The 18,164-nt window shown below is 50.1% G+C and overlaps 1 protein-coding gene across 1 annotated transcript in view; it reads left to right on the forward strand.

Moving 5' to 3' along the window:
• The window catches only part of LOC147710083 (E3 ubiquitin-protein ligase TRIM39-like), a 473,089-nt gene extending 455,666 nt beyond the window's left edge, over positions 1-17,423 (forward strand). Inside the window, exon 13 of the mRNA XM_086920787.1 lies at positions 16,565-17,423. Coding sequence (XP_086776913.1) covers positions 16,565-17,076 — 512 coding nt within the window. The 3' untranslated portion in view covers positions 17,077-17,423. The remainder of the gene's footprint in view (positions 1-16,564) is intronic.
• The last annotated feature ends 741 nt before the right edge of the window (positions 17,424-18,164 follow it).

Raw genomic sequence — 18,164 nt, forward strand, 5'->3', positions numbered from 1 at the left:
GGAGAGGACATTGAGCAGAATTGTAGGCCAAAACCACAGCACCTTTGACCCAACGTGTCAAGGTGGACAAGGAAGGACGAAGACCCCCCCCCAGAGAGGCCGTAGGTGACAAATAAGGAATCACCGTTACAGAAACCAGAGGTCTGATCCAAGTAGATGTGGAGATCCCTCAGCACATCCAAAGAATGGAAGACCAACTCCTCCGTAGAGGCAGGATCCAGAAAAAACAGGGAGAACAATATCCTACTGACAGTGGAAAGATGACAACACTTTGGGCAGAAAAACTTACTGGGACAGAGAATAACCTTGTCAGCGCTAAAGGGCAAAAAGGGGTGGGAGACATCAAAACCCCAATCTCACCAACCCTCATCCCAGAAGTGATGGCCACCAGGAAAAGAACCTTAGCAGGAAGGAACTTAAGGTCCACTGAGACCAAAAGCTTGAAAGCTCGAAAGGGGGACCCATCAAGGCCTGGAGATCCATGGGAAGATCACAGGTCAGCACAGGAGAGTGAGTGATAGGACACTGAAGCAAAAAGCTCCACAAGAGGCGAGCTACCAACGGTGATACATAGGACACAGGAACCCCGAAAAGCAAGAATGGCAGCCCACTGCGCATGCAGGGAAGAGATAGCGAGCCCCAAGATGAACCCATCCCGTAAGAAGTCCAACACCCTCACAGCCTCACAGGAGGAAGAAGAGAGACCCTTCCCAAGACACCAGGAGGAGAAGTTCTTCCAATGACAGTCATAGGACTTCAAGGTGGAAGGGCGCTGAGACAACTGGAGGCACTGGGCAACCACAACCAAGCAACCCTGACCCAACAAACTCAACCTCTCAAGTGCCAAACCCCAAACCGGAGGCGGCGCAGGGAGTTCCTGAGAAGAGGAGCCCGCAGAGTAGAGGGACACAGGGGAAACCTCCAATGGGGGCACACAGACACGGTCAGAAGCAGGGGAAACCAAGACTGAATAGACCACTCCAAGAAGAACTTCCGCCCGGTCCAACCGAATCTTCCGGAGGACCAGCGGAATCAAAGCAAACGGAGGAAAGGCAAACAGGAGCCCCAGTGACCACGGAACGGAGAAAGCGTTGATCGCCCATGCCAACCGGGAGGGAATGAGGCTGCAAAACTGATGAAGAAGGGCAGAATCCTCCGAAGCAAAAAGGTCCAGCCAAGGAAAGCAGAACCCGGAGGACAATCCGATCAAACAGATCCGGGGACAGATAAATAGTCACCGAGGAGGGGAACACCCTGCTCAAAGAGTCTGCAGGCCCATTCTCCTTCCACGGAAGATAGACCGCCATCAGAGGCAAGAGATTCTGCTCGGCCCAAAGCCTGATCCTCCTGGAGAAGGGAAAAAGAGACCGACACATGCCCCCTTGACGATTGACATAAGCCTGAACAACCTGGTTTTCGGTCTGCACTGAGACAGCACGGCCCAGAAGGAGAGGAGCAAACCACCGAAGAGCCAACCAAACTGCCCTCAACTCCTTCCAGTTCGAGGACTGGAGAAACTTGAAATGGGACCACCGACCCTGAGCCTTGGAGGCACCCATCATAGCACCCCAACCCATGGCACTGGCATCCGTGGATAACACAACTACATTCAGAGGAGGAAGAAGATCAAACCCCTAGAAAGGGGATGAGGGGACAACCACCATTGCAGATCCAACTGAATCCCAGGAGAGATGGGAATCAGGGCCTCGTAGTCCAGGGAAAGCAAAGCAACACCAAAGGGGATGATGGAGGGAGTGTTGAACAGTGAAAGCTCTCACCCCCAGTCAACTGACCTGAGTTTAAGCCATCATCATTGTTTAGCTCACTACACCACCCCAGTTCAGACATGGCCATATGCAAATCAGTCTGACCCTGTGCCTCATGGGAACAGTCCAGTCCGAACTGCCAAGCCATGTCTTCCCTGGACTGGAAACAAGCATCCTGAGACCGGTTTCTGAGTAATCAGACGTCATCAGCCAGGCTAGCTTGAACCCAGTGGCAATTTGAGCAAGGGACCCACGTCTGGGCATACCCTGCCAACTTAGGGCGAACAAAGAAAAACCAAAGAGGATGATGGACGGAGTGTTGAACATTGGAAGCACTCTCACCCAGTCAACTCATCTGGATTTAATCCATCATCATTCTTTAGCTCACTCCACCACCCCAGTTCAGACATGGCCATATGCAAATCAGTCTGACCCTGTGCCTCATGGGAACAGTCCAGCCCGAACTGCCAAGCCATGTCTTCCGTGGAACGGAAACAAGCATCCTGGGTATCGCTTTGTTCACCCTAAGTTGGCAGGGTATGCCCAGACTTGGGTCCCTTGCTCACTTTGCCACTGGATTCAAGCTAGACCCGGACACATTCCTCCTCATCAGGACTGAACTCTCCCTCAGGAGCGTCCAGCGGATCTACAGACCCACAAGGCACCTTGGCAGGAGGTCCAGCAGCAGCCACCGCCTCAATTAATCAACAGGTGCAGGGAATCAAGGAGGAGAGCGGATGAAGAGGCACCCAAGTCCGTGACAGCAACTTCGGGGATCAGCAACGCTTAGAAACACAGCAAAATGCCACCGGAACAGGCACTCACAGAGGACAGGTGCATAAGGAAAAGGACCCCATTTAGAACAAACGAAGTCCCCAGGTCCGAGCTCACGCTGGACCAGGAAAAAGGGCCAGCAAATAAAAAAGCAGCCGGCCACCCAAATTTTTACCCCAGAGAACCAGCAACAACGCGGACCACTTGTGCGGCATGAAATCACCACCGCAAACCCCGCCCGCTAATTCAGGGCTCAGCGGGACCGTCAGGAAGGAACAGGGCCACGAGACATCCCCCATCAGGTGAGCACAACCGGCACAAACGGCCGCTGAAGCGTACCGCGACCAAGTCAGGCACAGCAGGCAGCACAATTGGAGGGTCCAGGGCATACATACACAAACAAGAAGGCGGCAGCTAAAGCAGGCCGACCAAACATAAAAGAAAATAAGGGAAAAGTAACCTCACAGCTCCGAAAGGCACACAAAGGAAACTGCAAATGAAGAAAAAAAAAGAACATGATGTTTCTATGACGCACTTCCCCCTTTATTGTCACCTGATGGTGGCGCCATGTTGGGGGAAGTGCGAAAAGCTGCTCACTGTTAAGGAATGGGATGGGAAGTCAGGTCGAGGAGGTAATACAGCATACCTTGTAGTAGCTGTCAGCTGCTCTACCATCTCATACAGTGTACTGACCAGTACAGCATAACTTTAAGTACCTCTGTCAATTGGTTATATGATATTTAATACAGTGTACTGACTTGTAAAGTTTACCTTCTAGTAGCTCTGGCACACTGCCCCATATAATACACTGCACTGAATAGGTCAACATGTACCATCTTGTACAGTGTATTGACTTGTGCAGTACATCTTGGAGTAGCTCTGGCATTCTGTACCATCTAATACAGTGTACTGACTAGTACAGTATACCTTCTAGTAGCATTGTAACTCCATGTGATCTAATAACGTGTACTGACTAGTACATTATGTCTTGGAGTAGCTCTGTCACTCAGTAACATCTACTACAGTGTACTGACTAGTACAGAATATTTTCTAGTAGCTTTGTAGTTACATCTGATGCAGTGTACTGACAAGCATAGTATACCTTCTAATAGCTCCGTCACTCTGTACCATTTATTACAGTGTACATACTACTACAGTATACCTTGTTGTAGCTGTTGGTTACTCTGTACCTTCTAATACAGTGCACTGACTCGTACAGCATACCCTGGAAGGCGTCTGTCACTCTGTACAATATCATGTAGTGTAATTAATAATGCACTATAGCCTCTAGTAGCTCTGTCACTCTGTACTATCCAATGCAGTGTACTGAGTAGTACTGTAATTCCTTTGAGTAGCTCTGTCACTCTGTGTCATGAAATGCAGTGTACTGATATATCTTCGAGTAGCTCTGTCACTCTGTACAATATAAGGCAGTTGTCTGACTAGTACAGTACACATCCACATCTAGTACCTGTGTGACTGTACCAATGCAGTGTACTGACTAGTACTGTATACCTTGTAGTAGCTCTGTCACTCTGTGCCATCTAATGCAGTGTACTGACTAGTGCTGTATACATTCTAGTATTTCTCTTACTCTGTACCATCCATTATACAGCACTCACTAGTACAGTAAGCCTTGGACTAACTCTGTTACTCTGTACGATCTAATGTAGTGTACTATCAAGTATGGTATGCCTCTAGTACCTGACCCCAGGCCACTTCCCACGCCGCTCGGCTCCTCCTGTCTGCCCGAGTCTCTGCCCCACTGCTCCGCCGGTTCGCCCCTGGTAACTGTGTTCTTGTCCCCCTCTGCACTGCCTCTGCACTACCTTTCCTGGTACTGTAATTGTATTTTGTAATTTGTAATTGTATTTTCGTTATTGTACTGTAATTTCAGGTGCCCCTTGTGCCCCTGCCCTCTGTGCCCCCCCGCTCCCTGCTTCCCGCCGCTGCTCCCCCGCGGCCCCGCCCCCTTTTCCCTTCTGTACCCCCTGCCACTTGCCCATTGGCCGCCCGCTCCCGCATCCCAGCTGCTCCTCCCTCCCACTTCGCCTCTTATAGAGGCCGCGCGCAGCGGAAGCGCGCCGCTGGCACGCCAAAGGCAAGCCCGTCTGCGCCCGTCTGCGCCTGGACCGGGCCCAGCACCAGAACGCCTGGACCCCGCATCCCCCGCAACGCCAGACTGCTCTACGACTCCAGCACCCTCCACGCACTCAACACCGGACGAGACCACCCCTGCTACCGAGCCACCCTGAAGCACACCCAAGGGTCCTTCGCCTGTCGGAACTGCAGATTCACCAGCATCCAGCCTGCCAAACCACCAACCAGAGAACCCAACCATCTCCGCTGCATCCTCCTCAACACTCGCTCTGCCCGCAAGCACGCCATCGAACTCTGGGACTTCCTAGACTCCACCACCACCGACGTCGCCATCCTGACGGAGACCTGGCTGAACGCCACCTCAGCACCAGACGTCGCCATAGCCATCCCACAGGGCTACAAGATCTCCCGCAGAGACCGCACCAATGGAGTGGGAGGGGGAATCGCCATCATCCACAAAGACACCATCAGAATCTCGACCAACACCGACGACACCCTCAACACAGCCGAGCACATGCACTTCCAGATCCACACCGACCCCAACACCACCCTCAGAGGAACACTCGTCTACAGACCTCCCAGACCATGGCCACAGTTCAGCGACACCATCGCCGACCTCATCAGCACCCACGCCCTTGCCTCCACGGACTACATCCTCTTCGGGGACCGGAACTTCCACCTTGAGAACAACAACGATGCCAACACCACCACCCTGATCGCCAACCTCGCCAACCTCGGACTCAAACAGCTCGTAACGACACCCACCCATGCCGCGGGACACATGCTGGACCCCATCTTCTCCACAAGCCCCCACGTCTCCTTCAACCACACCACCGAACCCCACTGGACCGACCACAGATGCTTCCACTTCACCTTCAGGAAACCCACCAAACACCACCGCACCCAACAGCTGCCACACCGCTGCTGGGGCAAGGTCACCAAGGACCAACTGACCACCACCCTCACCCTGAGACCACTCGCCGACCCCACTGACCCAGACACCGCCGCGACCAACCTTAAACAGTGGATCAACGACTGCGCCAACACCCTCCCCCCTCTGAAGACCTCAACAACCAACCACACCAACAAGAAAGCCGCCTGGTTCACTGAAGACCTCCGAATCTCCAGGCGCACCTGTCGGAAGTTGGAGAAGAAATGGCTCCAAGACCGAATACCTGACAGCCGCACAGCCCAAAAGAGCACCACCTGCAGACACCACCAGCTCATCAGGGACGCCTAGAGGACCACCTTCAAGGACCGCCTAGACAACAACGCACACAAGACCAAAGAACTCTCCATCATCGTGAAAGAACTCTCCAACCCCCGCTCCAACACCAACGACATCCCACCATCAGACCTGTGCGACGCCCTGGCCTCCTTCTTCCACCGCAAGATCACCGACATCCACGACAGCTTCGACTCCAACACCCCCGCACCCACGACCGAGACCACCACCCCGGCGACCTCCACCCGCACTAGTCGCCTGACCGCCTGGTCCAATGTCAACGACGAAGATACCATCAAAACCATGAACTCCATCCACTCCGGATCCCCATCTGACCCCTGCCCTTACCACGACTTCAACATAGCCAGCACAACCATAGCGCCCCACCTCCGAAAAACAATCAATAGCTCCTTTGAGACAGCAACCTTCCAGGAAAGCTGGAAGCAATCCGAGATCAACGCCCTTCTGAAAAAGCCCAAGGCGGACCCCAAGGACCTCAAGAACTTCCGTCCCATCTCCCTGCTCCCGTTCCCAGCAAAGGTGACAGAGATGATTGTCAACAAACAGCTAACCTGCTACCTCGAAGTCAACAACATCCTGGACCCTTCCCAATCCGGTTTCCGCAGCAACCACAGCACCGAGACCGCCCTCATCGCCGCCACTGACGACATCAGGATCCGAATGGACAAAGGAGAAACAGCCGCCCTCATCCTCCTCGACCTATCAGCAGCCTTTGACACAGTCTGCCAAGGCACCCTATCAGCCCGCCTCCATGATGCCGGAATTCAAGAGAAGGCCCTGGCCTGGACCACATCCTTCCTCACTGGCAGAACCCAGAGCGTCCGCCTCCCACCCTTCCGCTCGAAACCCACCAAGATCATCTGCGGCGTCCCACAGGGATCCTCCCTCAGCCCGATGCTGTTCAATATCTACATGGCACCGCTCGCCGATGTCGCACGACAACATAACCTCAACATCATTTCCTATGCCGACGACACCCAGCTGATCATATTCCTCACCGAAGACCCCCACACAGCCAAAGCCATCCTCCACAGAGGAAGGAAGGCCGTAGCCAACTGGATGAAGGACAGCAGACTGAAGCTAAACACTGACAAGACGGAGGTCCTCATTCTCAGACCCACCCCATCAGCCTGGGATGACTCTTGGTGGCCCACATCTCTAGGAACAGGCCCGGAACCCACAGACCATGCACGCAACCTGGGGGTCATCCTCGACTCCACCCTCTCCATGACCAAGCAAGTCAACGCCGTCTCCGCGTTCTGCTTCAAGACCCTCTGCATGCTCCGCAGGATCTTCAAATAGATCCCTCCCGGCACAAGGAAAACCGTCACCCAAGCCCTCGTCACCAGCAGACTCGACTACGGGAACGCCCTCTACTCAGGAACAACAACCAAGCTCCTGAGACGACTGCAACGAATCCAGAACGCCTCGGCACGACAGATACTCAACGCCCCTCGACGCAACCCCCCACGTGAAGAGTCTGCACTGGCTCCCCATCAACAAGAGGATCACCGTCAAGCTCCTCATCCACGCACACAAAGCCCGTCACAACACCGGACCTGCATACCTCAACAACCGACTCAGCTTCCACACCCCCATCCGAAGCCTCCACTCAGCCAACCTCGCCCTCGCCACAGTTCCCCGCATCCGAAGGGCCACCGCCGGCGGAAGATCCTTCTCCCACCTCGCCGCCAAGACCTGGAATGCTCTCCCCACCAGCCTACGACAGACTCAGGACCTGCTGGCCTTCAGAAGACTCCTCAAGACCTGGCTCTTCGACCAGTAGAAGCCCCCCTCCTCCGAGAGCCTTGAGACCCTCACAGGTGTGTAGCGCGCTTTATAAATGCAGTGATTGATTGATTGATAGTAGCTCCAGGTGTGGCCCATTCAGGTAAGAGCGGTGGGGCAGGGTGGGTGTCATTCGACAGACTACGACAAGGAAAACTTAAATTACATTTTTTATAAATTTAAGTTTACCTTCTCGTCATCTGTCGAATCGCCCCTCCCACTCCCTCCACCGACAGCTCTTACCTGCACGGGCCATGCCTAAGTCACTCTGTTGTCTAATGCAGTGCACTGTCTAATACAGTACACCTTTTAATAGCTCTGCCACTCTGTTCTATCTAATGCAGCCTAGTGACTAGTAGAGCAGACTTCTAGTAGTTCTGTTACTATTTACCATCCAATGAAGTGTACTGATTACTACTGTTTGCCTTGGAGTGTTTTAAAAAAAATCGTTTTTATTAAATTGTTGTTTTTTTTACCAATACTCAGCAACTATTCAAACATACATAGTATATCATAAATTCAGTGTTGGTTTTGTAATGGACCACAACAACAACATTTGCATTGTAGCATATATCCGTAGGCAGTGTCTGTTTATGAAGTACATTAATGTATTATCTATGGTCATTCATGCATATCGTTGCCTTAGTGAATAGCATTTGCCAGTGCTATGGTTTGTAGTTGTGCATTGTCTTGTGACTTTGAATGGCGGGTGATAAGTTAACCGGGACAACTTTAATCATAACAGGTGTTATATAACAGGTTCAGAGCCTTCCCCCAATACCCCCACCTAATTCACTTTGTATGCTGGCATGTGTAAAGATCAGTTTAACATCTATTTGTTAATTGGATGTGATTGGGATGCAATCATGTTTGTCACCTACTACTTCTGCTCTGCCTATTCCATTAGGGTTTTTCCTGCTTTTCGTGTGTGCATTCCTAATTTGCAGCGCTATGAACTTGCGAAAGCTCGGTCAACAATCAGGGTCTTACGCATACCCATGGTGTCCTCTATGTGGAGCGCTATACTCTCTGCTTTGGCCCACACGAGCATGGAGTGTCTCCATGCTAGTGTATGAGGTGGGTCCTGAGCCTTCCATTTCCAAGTGATTAGTCTCTAAGCTACCACCATACCCAGATCTAGGTATCTAGAAGTTACTTTATTATTCCAGTGCCTATTATATAGATGTAGAATGTAAGTATGCCATTTAAATGGAACTGTGTGATCCGTGCATGTGGCCAGTGTGTCTGCAATTTCCTTTCAGTATGTGTATAGACGGGGGCATCCCCAGAGCATATGTAACAAGTCTATGTCAGTGAAGGTGGCATCTATGCGGTTGAAGTACCAGTTGATTTTACCGGGTGTGAGATATGGCCTCTGTGTGATGTAATACTGGATTTGGCAGAATCGTGTGTTTCTGGTGTTACTCACCTGGCTTTCTAGCACTGAGGTCCACTAGGTGTCTGTGAGTGGGCGACCCATGACTTGTTCCCAGCGGTGTCGGAGCGCCATTAGATTAGCTGCTGTGTGCTGCCTCAACAAGGTTACGAACCACCACGTGAGGTGCCTGCCTTGCCCCATAATGTGCATGTATTGGGTGTTAAGGTGGGTTTGAGGCTCATTCGTTAGGTCGCCCCATCTAGACGCGAGAGTAGTTATTAGTGAACGGTGTAGCAGGAATTGGCCTGGTGGTAACTCGTCTTCTTCTGTTAATGTCATGTATGTGATTAGTGTGCCATCTCAGTATCAATCTCCCATGCATTGAATACTTACCTCATGCCAGTTTCATAGTTCAGCTTCTGTAACCATCATTTGGCCACTGAGTGTTCCTTCCAAAGGTAACCCAGGTGAGTATGGCGTGATATGTCGGGTTAGGTACAGACTTCTGCGGAAGCTTCTATACGCCACTTTGAGTAGCAATGTTTCCAGTTGTCTTGTGTTTGCATCGGGATGAAATATCAGCTATGATTGCATGGAGGTGGGACACGTAGTATTGTCACGTTTGCAGTTGGCTAACCATCTAGCCACCCATTGTAATTGAATGGCTAGGTACTACTTTTCATAATTTGGGACCGCTAGACCCCCCTGGTCTGTGGGTAGATATAATATTTTAACAGCTACTCGCCCCATATGAAGTCTCTGATTAGTTTCTCCAGTAAGTGGAAAAGCGGAGGGATATATATTGTCAGATTCTCAAAATAGCTTAGGAATAATGGGAGGATCACCATTTTAGGGAGAGCTACTCTGCCTGTCACTGCTAGTGGGAGCTTGCTTCAGAACAACATCTGGGAATGGATGGCGGTTAATGCTCCGCCCAGGTTGTCATCAAACAAGTCTGTTGACTGCCTATACACTCTTATACCTAAGTACCGGAATGTGTCTGCCCTCCACTGTACTCGTACCCCATTGAGGATATATACAGGGTCTTGGTTTGCTTTGTTAAAAGGGTAAAGGAAGGACTTAGCAATGTTAACTACAGACCCGAAATCGCAGTGAAATCTTGTAAGATACGTGCTTCTAAATGCTCAGCATGTTCTGGGTGCATGTTCGCTGCGTCTCCCACATCTGTCACAGCGCTTGTTTTGTGTCGCAGTAACTGTCTCTCTATTTTATTAAGCGAGTCAGTCAGTTGCCACCGTATGTTCCAGGCTGCACACAGGCAGAGACCTCTCGTGGTTACTTTGAAAGTGTCTCATTCCAGCAAGGTGTCATCTATAGTGCCCTTGTTTGCCTCAAAGCATTCCAAGAATTCAGTCTCCAAAGATTATCTGAATGCTTGGTCCTCCAGCGCCGCTGGTTGAAGCCGCCATGTAGGAATTGGGGGGCCTACCTCCCAGGTGAGTTGTAGTTATTGAGAATTGTGATCATAGTGTCTGCGTCCTAGGTACTCGATCTTCTTGATAAATGGGGAGAGGACGTGTGATCCTACTATGCAATCCAGTCTTACATGTAACCCGTGTACGACTGAGTAGAACAATTAAAAACTTGTGTTGGGATTGAGGGTGCGCCAAATCGCTTTTAGTGACCAGTGAGCTAACCACTCTGCCAATGCCTGGGCTTTGGATCTTGCTGTGATTCTCATCAGGGGTGGGATTGATCTGTCTAGGTCTACATTTAGTACAGAGTTAAAATCCTCCCTGTTAGCCACGGTATTCCACTCAATCGAACTCCTCCTATTTCACGTATGGAACCCCGGCTTTTATCTATATTAAGGCCCTTACGTGCTTGGGAAGAATACGTATTGCCATTAGGCATGGGCGGAAAATCCGTTCCGCTCGCGGATTTTGCGGATTTTCGGGAAATCCGCAATCCGCGAGATTTGCGAATTTCCCGCAAAATCCGCAAATCCGCGAGCAGCGGATTTTGCTCGCACTGCTCGCACTGTTCGTGTGAGTTCGCGCCCCGCGAATAAGTGCAAAATTGCAGAAATACGATCTTAGCAAAACTGAAAGTAACTACTTACCAGGTTCAAAAGTTCAGGCTCATCATTAGTAGCCATTTCCTGTAGTGCTTCCTGAGGGGCCCCTCCAGAGTTCAGTTGCCAGTTGAAACTATTATGTGACCCTGCTCTGAACCTCAGAATAGTTACACATATGCCACAAAGGTCCTGAATTACAGCTAAGGGAGACAAGCAGGAGCCTGGCTGGAAGTTAAAATCCATTAATCAGCCCCTAATTCATTATTGTCAGTTGGGGCAGGGCAGGTGTTGTAACTAATTTTGCAACAATGAAAGCACTTAGCAAGTGCAAAAGATCACTAATCAGGGCGCACTAAGGAAGCAGGTGCCAGCTAAAAAAATATTCTGTGACACATTAATCAGCCCCAAATTAATTCAGGTCACTTGAGGCAGGGAAGGTGTGCTTTGCTTTGCCGAAAATAATGTACACTGGACAACCAGAGGGTGTGGTGATGAAACAGAGGGTGGCATGGGTGGGCCAGAGGGTGGCATGAGTAGTCAGAGAGTGGCAGTGGTGACAGAGAGTGGCAGTGATGAAGAAGAGTGTCCCAAACAGGCTGGACACGTAGAAACAACAAGTTCGCGAAACTTGCGACCCGACAGGTAAGTTCGCAATTTGCGAAAGTGTACAAAACCCTCGCGAACTGGCAGAAACACGGGCGAACACAAAAAAAAAAAAATCCGCAAATTCGCGGGAATTCGCGGATTTTGCGGATTGCGAATCCGCAAATCCGCAAAATTCGCGAACGCGAGATCCGCAAAATTCGCTCATGCTTAATTGCCATATACTTGGACCCTCCCCCGTTGCTCCATTTCCATTTGGGTCAGGTGTATTTCCTGCAATAGGGCTATGCTTGTGGTTCTGCGCTGCAGATAGGAAAATATGGAGTATCGGCATGCTTGTGTGTGCATCCCCCTCATGTTCCATATGATTATGTTAGCCTGAGCCATGTATTGGCGGTGTTTTCTCTGTTGTGTGGAAAGACAGGTGCCTGGCGGAGGGTTGGGAGGTCATTGAAAGCACTCTGAGGTCTCCAAACTAATACTGAAACAGGGGGTTTACCTGTATTGTGCATAACTGTAGGAGTGCAAATTCGCTATTGATGTTTGTGCAAACTAGGGTGCCCAACCTGGGCAAAAACGATACTTCTTTGCAACTAGGTATGCGTGTACCTGGTATGAACCTGTGTGTTTTGGCTTTCCCTCGGTGTTCTATCAAGGTAGTTAGTGATCCCTTCTAGTCTGTTAATATGGGAGTTCATGTGACATATTTTGTGCATATGTCAGGCTTCATGTGGTTGGTGTGTTTAGCGGTGCGTAGTCTGGCCCCCCCACATACTAACTATGTATTCGTTAGTGCAACTGGTTGGGGCATGTCAGATTAATGTTTATTTGCTATATAGTAACAGCCCTTATGGACTGGCACGCGGTGCGCTTGCCCACGAACTGCAGAGACTGCACGCTTTCCGGAACTAACTCCCTTAGCCAACACTCTACATATTCCACTGGATTATGTCTTTCTTCTCCTTCAGGAATACCCACTGCGCATATGTTATTGCAGCATGAACGCCCTTCTGGATCTTCCAGTTTATCTCCTAGCGTGTGCACTCGATCCAGGAGATCCTGCAGAGCTGCCCTATGACTGTGTATAATTGGTTTCAGGTGCATTGAGTAACATTTTGTTGTCTTGAACCTTGTCTGACAATTTACGATGGTCAACTCATAGTAATGTAAAGTCTGATGTGACCTTGTCTATCTTGGACTCTAGAGAGGTCCGCGTTTGGTCTAGTGTGGCCCCTATCTTCTCCACTGCCGCCAAGACTGGGTCCAGTTTAGGGGAAAGACCCGAGTACAGCTCGTCGCTGAATCTATGCCCCTCCGCTTGTGTGGCTTCTTGGGCTTTGGGATGCCTGGTAGCTTGTTGCATATTGGTGCGCAGTCGACCCACGGCCAGATTTTGTGCTGAGGGCATTCAATAGACAGTGCTGGCGCTTGCCTGGGATCTGGTCTCTATGTTGGATCAGTTGGATCTGAGCATGAGTGGTGACGTGTGTGTTATTGCTATTGTGGAGGCAGTGAAGATGTCACGATGGACCTCACCTCTACGTCGCTCCTGTGGGGTGGATCCTGCCGCCTAGTGCCGGAGGCTGAGATGAGAGGTGTGTAGGGTGTCCAGGATGAGTCACTGCTCCCCCGCTCCTGGCTTGTCGTGTATGCTGCTTGATTTGTGCCTGAGACAGTCTCCGTATCTGTGGAAGTCTGGCTTGGTCTCATTTTGGGCGGAAGGGTGAAATGAGGGGCCCATGGGGTTTCCCAGACGTGTTGCCTCCTCCCTGCACCAGGCCTGTCTTGTTTGTTACTTTTTATGGTTCAGAGCCAGCGTTGGGATACATATAGGCCTGTCTAGGCCTTAATGTATCTCCCCTGAGGGTGCTGATCGCAGCTGTGTGGTGTGCCCCTGCTGACTCCCGCAGTGTTGCCTCCTTAGTCCTGGTGCCCAACCATTATAAAGCCTCTCTTGCTTGCGACCTGAGTCTAAGCCGGACCCTGGATCATTATAGGTCTGATTAGGCTGCAATGCAAGTAGAGGGGTGAGGCGTGCAGTGTGCGGGCAACCCAGACTTCTCGCCGCTCCTCCGTGCTGGGTCTTTCTTGTTTGCTTTGTGAACTGGGCCTGTTCCAGCCCCCGGAACATTACAGGCCTAACTAGGCCCCGGTGCGTTTCCCCTTAGGATGTGTGGAGCAGTTCTGACATTCCTCATGTGGTGTGCCTCCATATCCTCCTGCAGTTCAAGCTCATTGATCTGGGTGCTGAATCACCTTCCTCCCCTTCTTGTGCGCTCTGCTTTAGAGAACCTGGGCAGCGCTACGTGGGCCGTGTAAACTCCAGTGGGGAGGGCCCAATCTCCATTCCGTCCCTATGCCTTGGCCCAGCACCTCCTTCGATGCACTTTCTCTGTTCTTGCAGTGCCCCCAACTTGTGACGGATTAAGGCACCAGGCCTACTGCTCGAGAGCTGCCGATCGCCGCTTCCCGCCGGCCATCCGGTCATCGCTCATGTCAGTGATGGCGTGTGACTGCTTTGGTCTTTTACCTGCTCCGCGTCCTTTGGGTTCCTGACTGGCACTCCTACTCAGCGATGTCCTGTGTGGGGGTTCCACAATGCCAATGCCTGGGGACATGTCCGGCAGATCCGGCGCGCCTGCGAGCTCCTGGGTGGTGCAGGGGCAGCTTCTACTCACCACCTCTCAGCCGACGACCCTCGATCCCCCCGGCACTCTCTCAAAGTACATTGCCTGCATTTGGGTCTTTTCCTCTACGTCCACGCTCAACGCCTCTGTCGTGGTATCACCGCAGTCCACTTCTGCAGTGATGGTTGAGTTTTTCGACGGCAAGGCCAGAGGTACTTTCTCACCGCCATCCTTCGCCGTACAACCATACTGTTCACCAGTCCATATCAGCTCGCACTCCGGAGTCTAATGTGACTTGTTTTGTAGTCCGCTGGAGTAGAATTCAATAGTTTTTCAGTATAATAGAGGGTTTGTGTGCAGAGCGTTTGGAAATTGCGTCTGCCAAGTTGGCTGGCTGGCCACTTCCCCCCTTGGAGTGGCTTTATTACTCTGTAACATCTAATGCAGTGAACTGACTAGTAAAGTATACTTTCAAGTAGCTCTGTCACTCTGTACCTTCTAATGCAGTGTACTGACTATTACAGTCCACCTCTAGCAGCTCTATCAAGCTGAATCATCGAGGCAGAGTACTGACTAGTACAGTATAACTGCTGGTAGCTCTGTCCCTCTGTCGCATCTAAGAGAGTGCACTAATTAGTACTGTATACCTTGGAGTAACTCAGTCACCCTGTGGCATCTAATGCAGTGTACTGACCAGTACCATATATCTTCCAGAACCTCTCTTACTGTTCAAAATCTAATATAGAGTACTGGCTAGTAGAGTATGCCTAGGAGTAACTCTACTACTCTGTATGATCTAATGCAGTGCACTGACTAGTACAGTTAACCTTCTAGTAGCTCTGTCACACTTTACCATCTAATACAGTATACTGGCTAGTACAGTACATCTTCTTGCAGCTGTGTCACTCTGTACCATCTAATGCAGTGTACTGAATAGTACAGTATACCTTCTAGTAGCCCTGCTACTCTGCACAATCTAATGCGGTGTACTGGGTAGTACTGTATACCTCCTAGTAGCTCCGTCTGAGTAGTACAGTATTCCTTATAGTAACTCTCTTACGCTGTACCATCCAATGCAGTGTACTAATTAGTACTATATACCTTGGAGTAGCTCTGTTACTCTCTGGCATCTAACATTGTGTTTTGACTAGTACGGTATACCGTGGAGTAGTTCTGTTACTCTGTACTATCTAATGGAGTGTGCTGACTAGTACAGTATACCTTCTACTTGCTCTGTCACTGTGTACCAACTAATGCAGTGTACTGAGTAGTAATTTATACCTTGGAGTAGCTTTGTAACTCTGTGCCTTCCAATGCGGTGTACTGACTAGTACGGTATACCTTCTAGTAGCTCTCTTACTCTGTACCATCTAATGCAGTGTACTGACTAGTACACTACACCTTATAGTAGCTCTGTCACTCTGTACCATTTATGTCAGTGTACTGACTACTACAGTATTCCTTCTATAAAATCTATCGCTATGTACCATCTGATGCAGTGTACTGGCTAGTATAGTATATCTTTGAGTAACCCGATTCCATCCTATGCAGTGAACTCACTAGTACAGTACACTTTCTAGTAGCTCTCTCACACTGTACTATCTAATGGAGTGTGCTGACTAGTTACAGTATACCTTGGAGTAGGTCTTTCACTCTGTAGCATCTTATACAGTGTACTGACTAGTCCTGTTTTCCTTCTAGTAGCTCAGTTACTCTGTATCATTTAATGGAGTGTACTGACTAGTACAGCATTCTTTGGAGTAGCTAGTACAGTGTCCTACATGCTGCAGTGTTCAGTCTAATGTGGTGTTATGTTGGATGCTGTATGGTGCAGTGTAGTGAGTAGTGCAGTGAGCACTGTGTGTGTGTGTGTAATATGCTGCGTGATGAAGCGTGGTGATTAGTAGAATTTCCTTTCTATTTGGTGCTGTTTGGTGTAGTGTGTGCTTTAGTGTAGTGGTAGGTCTATGCTGCATGCTTTAGTGTAGTGATCAGTTTAATGCAGCGCGCTTTAGTGCAGTGAGCAGTCTATTGGTGCGCGCTTTAGTGTAGTGAGCAGTCTAGTGCCGCACTCTTTATTGTAGTGAGCGGTCTAGTGCTGTGCGCTCTCTAGCGCATCGCGCTCTATAGCGCCGCGTGCTCACTCCAGATGTGGTGTAAATTAATCATATGTAAAACAGAAGCAGTAATTACAGCCTTTGTTTGTGTCATTAAATCTCTAATTTGTGAATCTCTTCTCTGCAGTGATGGTGACTCTGGATTCTGACACGGTCCATCGTCGGCTCCACCTGTCTGAGGGGGGGAGACGAGTGAAAGAGACGGACACATGGAGTAACCTGCCGGACACCCCCAAGACATTCACCTACTACCCCTGTGCGCTGGGGAGCGAGGGGTTCACCTCCGGCAGACATTACTGGGAGGTGCAGCCGCTGCAGGATGGGGACGCGTGGGAGGTGGGGGTCGCAGCAGAGTCTGTGAATGGAAAGGGAGCGATCACATGGTCACCTGAGGGAGGAGTCTGGCCTGTGGGGTGGTGGAAGGGTCAGTACACAGCTTTCACCTCCCCTCGGACCCCTCTGTCCCCTCGTGAGAAGCCCCTGAAGCTGGGGGTGTATCTGGACTACGAGGGGGGGCGGCTGTCCCTGTACAATGCTGACTCCATGGAGTTTCTCTTCTCCTTCCCGCAGGCCCCCTTCACACAGAGGCTCTTCCCCCTCTTCTGTCTTTGGGGAGGAGCGGAGTTGAGGCTGGTGTGAGAGCTGCAGGGAGCTTCAGACCCTCATCCTTCCCTCCCACTCCCCTAGAGGGGAGGAGGGGAGCTGAGGCTGGTGTGAGCCCCCCCTCCCCCTCAACTGTCTTCCACTGTTTAAACACCAACATTCCAAAGACTCTTAAAACACCAACATTCCAAAGAACCTTCTTCACAATGACTCTCTCACCGGTTTCCATGACAACCAGAAGCATCACCTGAAACTATGTATCTCTCTTCCTTGTACATTTTTAAAACAAGGTCAGACAATGATTGCTGTGTGAATCATGTACCAAACCGCATGTAACATATGATAAAGTCTCTGCAGAATTAAACAAGCGTTGACGTAGCCAATAGGTCTCGCCTTTGTGAGCTTATAAGTCTTTAGCCAGAGCTATTGGCTTTGGCAATGTTTCTAAGGTATGTTGTAGAGCAGTGTGGCTGCTGTGCTCCGTACTGCAAACCTGGTGTCTACTGCAGTGACGTGGGGCAGTGGCATGGTGTGGTGTGTTGTTATAAGGTGTGTGTTGGTGTGATGCATGTGGGTAGTGTGCTGGGGTGCATGTGGGTGGCATTTGCATCTTTACAACAAAAATAACCAATTGTAATCAGATTAATAATGCTTGTCTTCAAACTATTGAAAAGACAACAAGGGTAAATGTAATATGCATGGCCCCATGGGCCAATCTAACATGTCTATAATAGTAAAATATCGATTGAAAACAAGAAATCTACCGGCCTGTCGGTAACTGTTACGTTTACTGTTTGTGTTTCCAAATTGTTCAAACCCTAACCACATCGATTGGCGGCCATTTCCCAGAATCCATAGTCACTCATTGCAATGATCTTGCAACCTTTTTTTAAAAAATATCTGAAATTTACTGTTCCCTATAAAGTACAATAAATACACCAAATTCTACCCCAAAAGGAAAGACTCTGGACTCACACACCGTTTGCCTCACAAACTCCCCCTCCTCATTACCAAATAAACTCTTCCAACACTTTTTAGTAAAGTGAAATCTAGTTCTGCTGTAGACCCCGCACCTCCCCACATACTCCCTCAAGGATACAGCCACCAGATACAACGTCCTTCTC

The sequence above is a fragment of the Lissotriton vulgaris genome, chromosome 5 (genome assembly GCF_964263255.1).
Source record: "Lissotriton vulgaris chromosome 5, aLisVul1.2, whole genome shotgun sequence".
NCBI classification, from domain to species: domain Eukaryota; kingdom Metazoa; phylum Chordata; class Amphibia; order Caudata; family Salamandridae; genus Lissotriton; species Lissotriton vulgaris.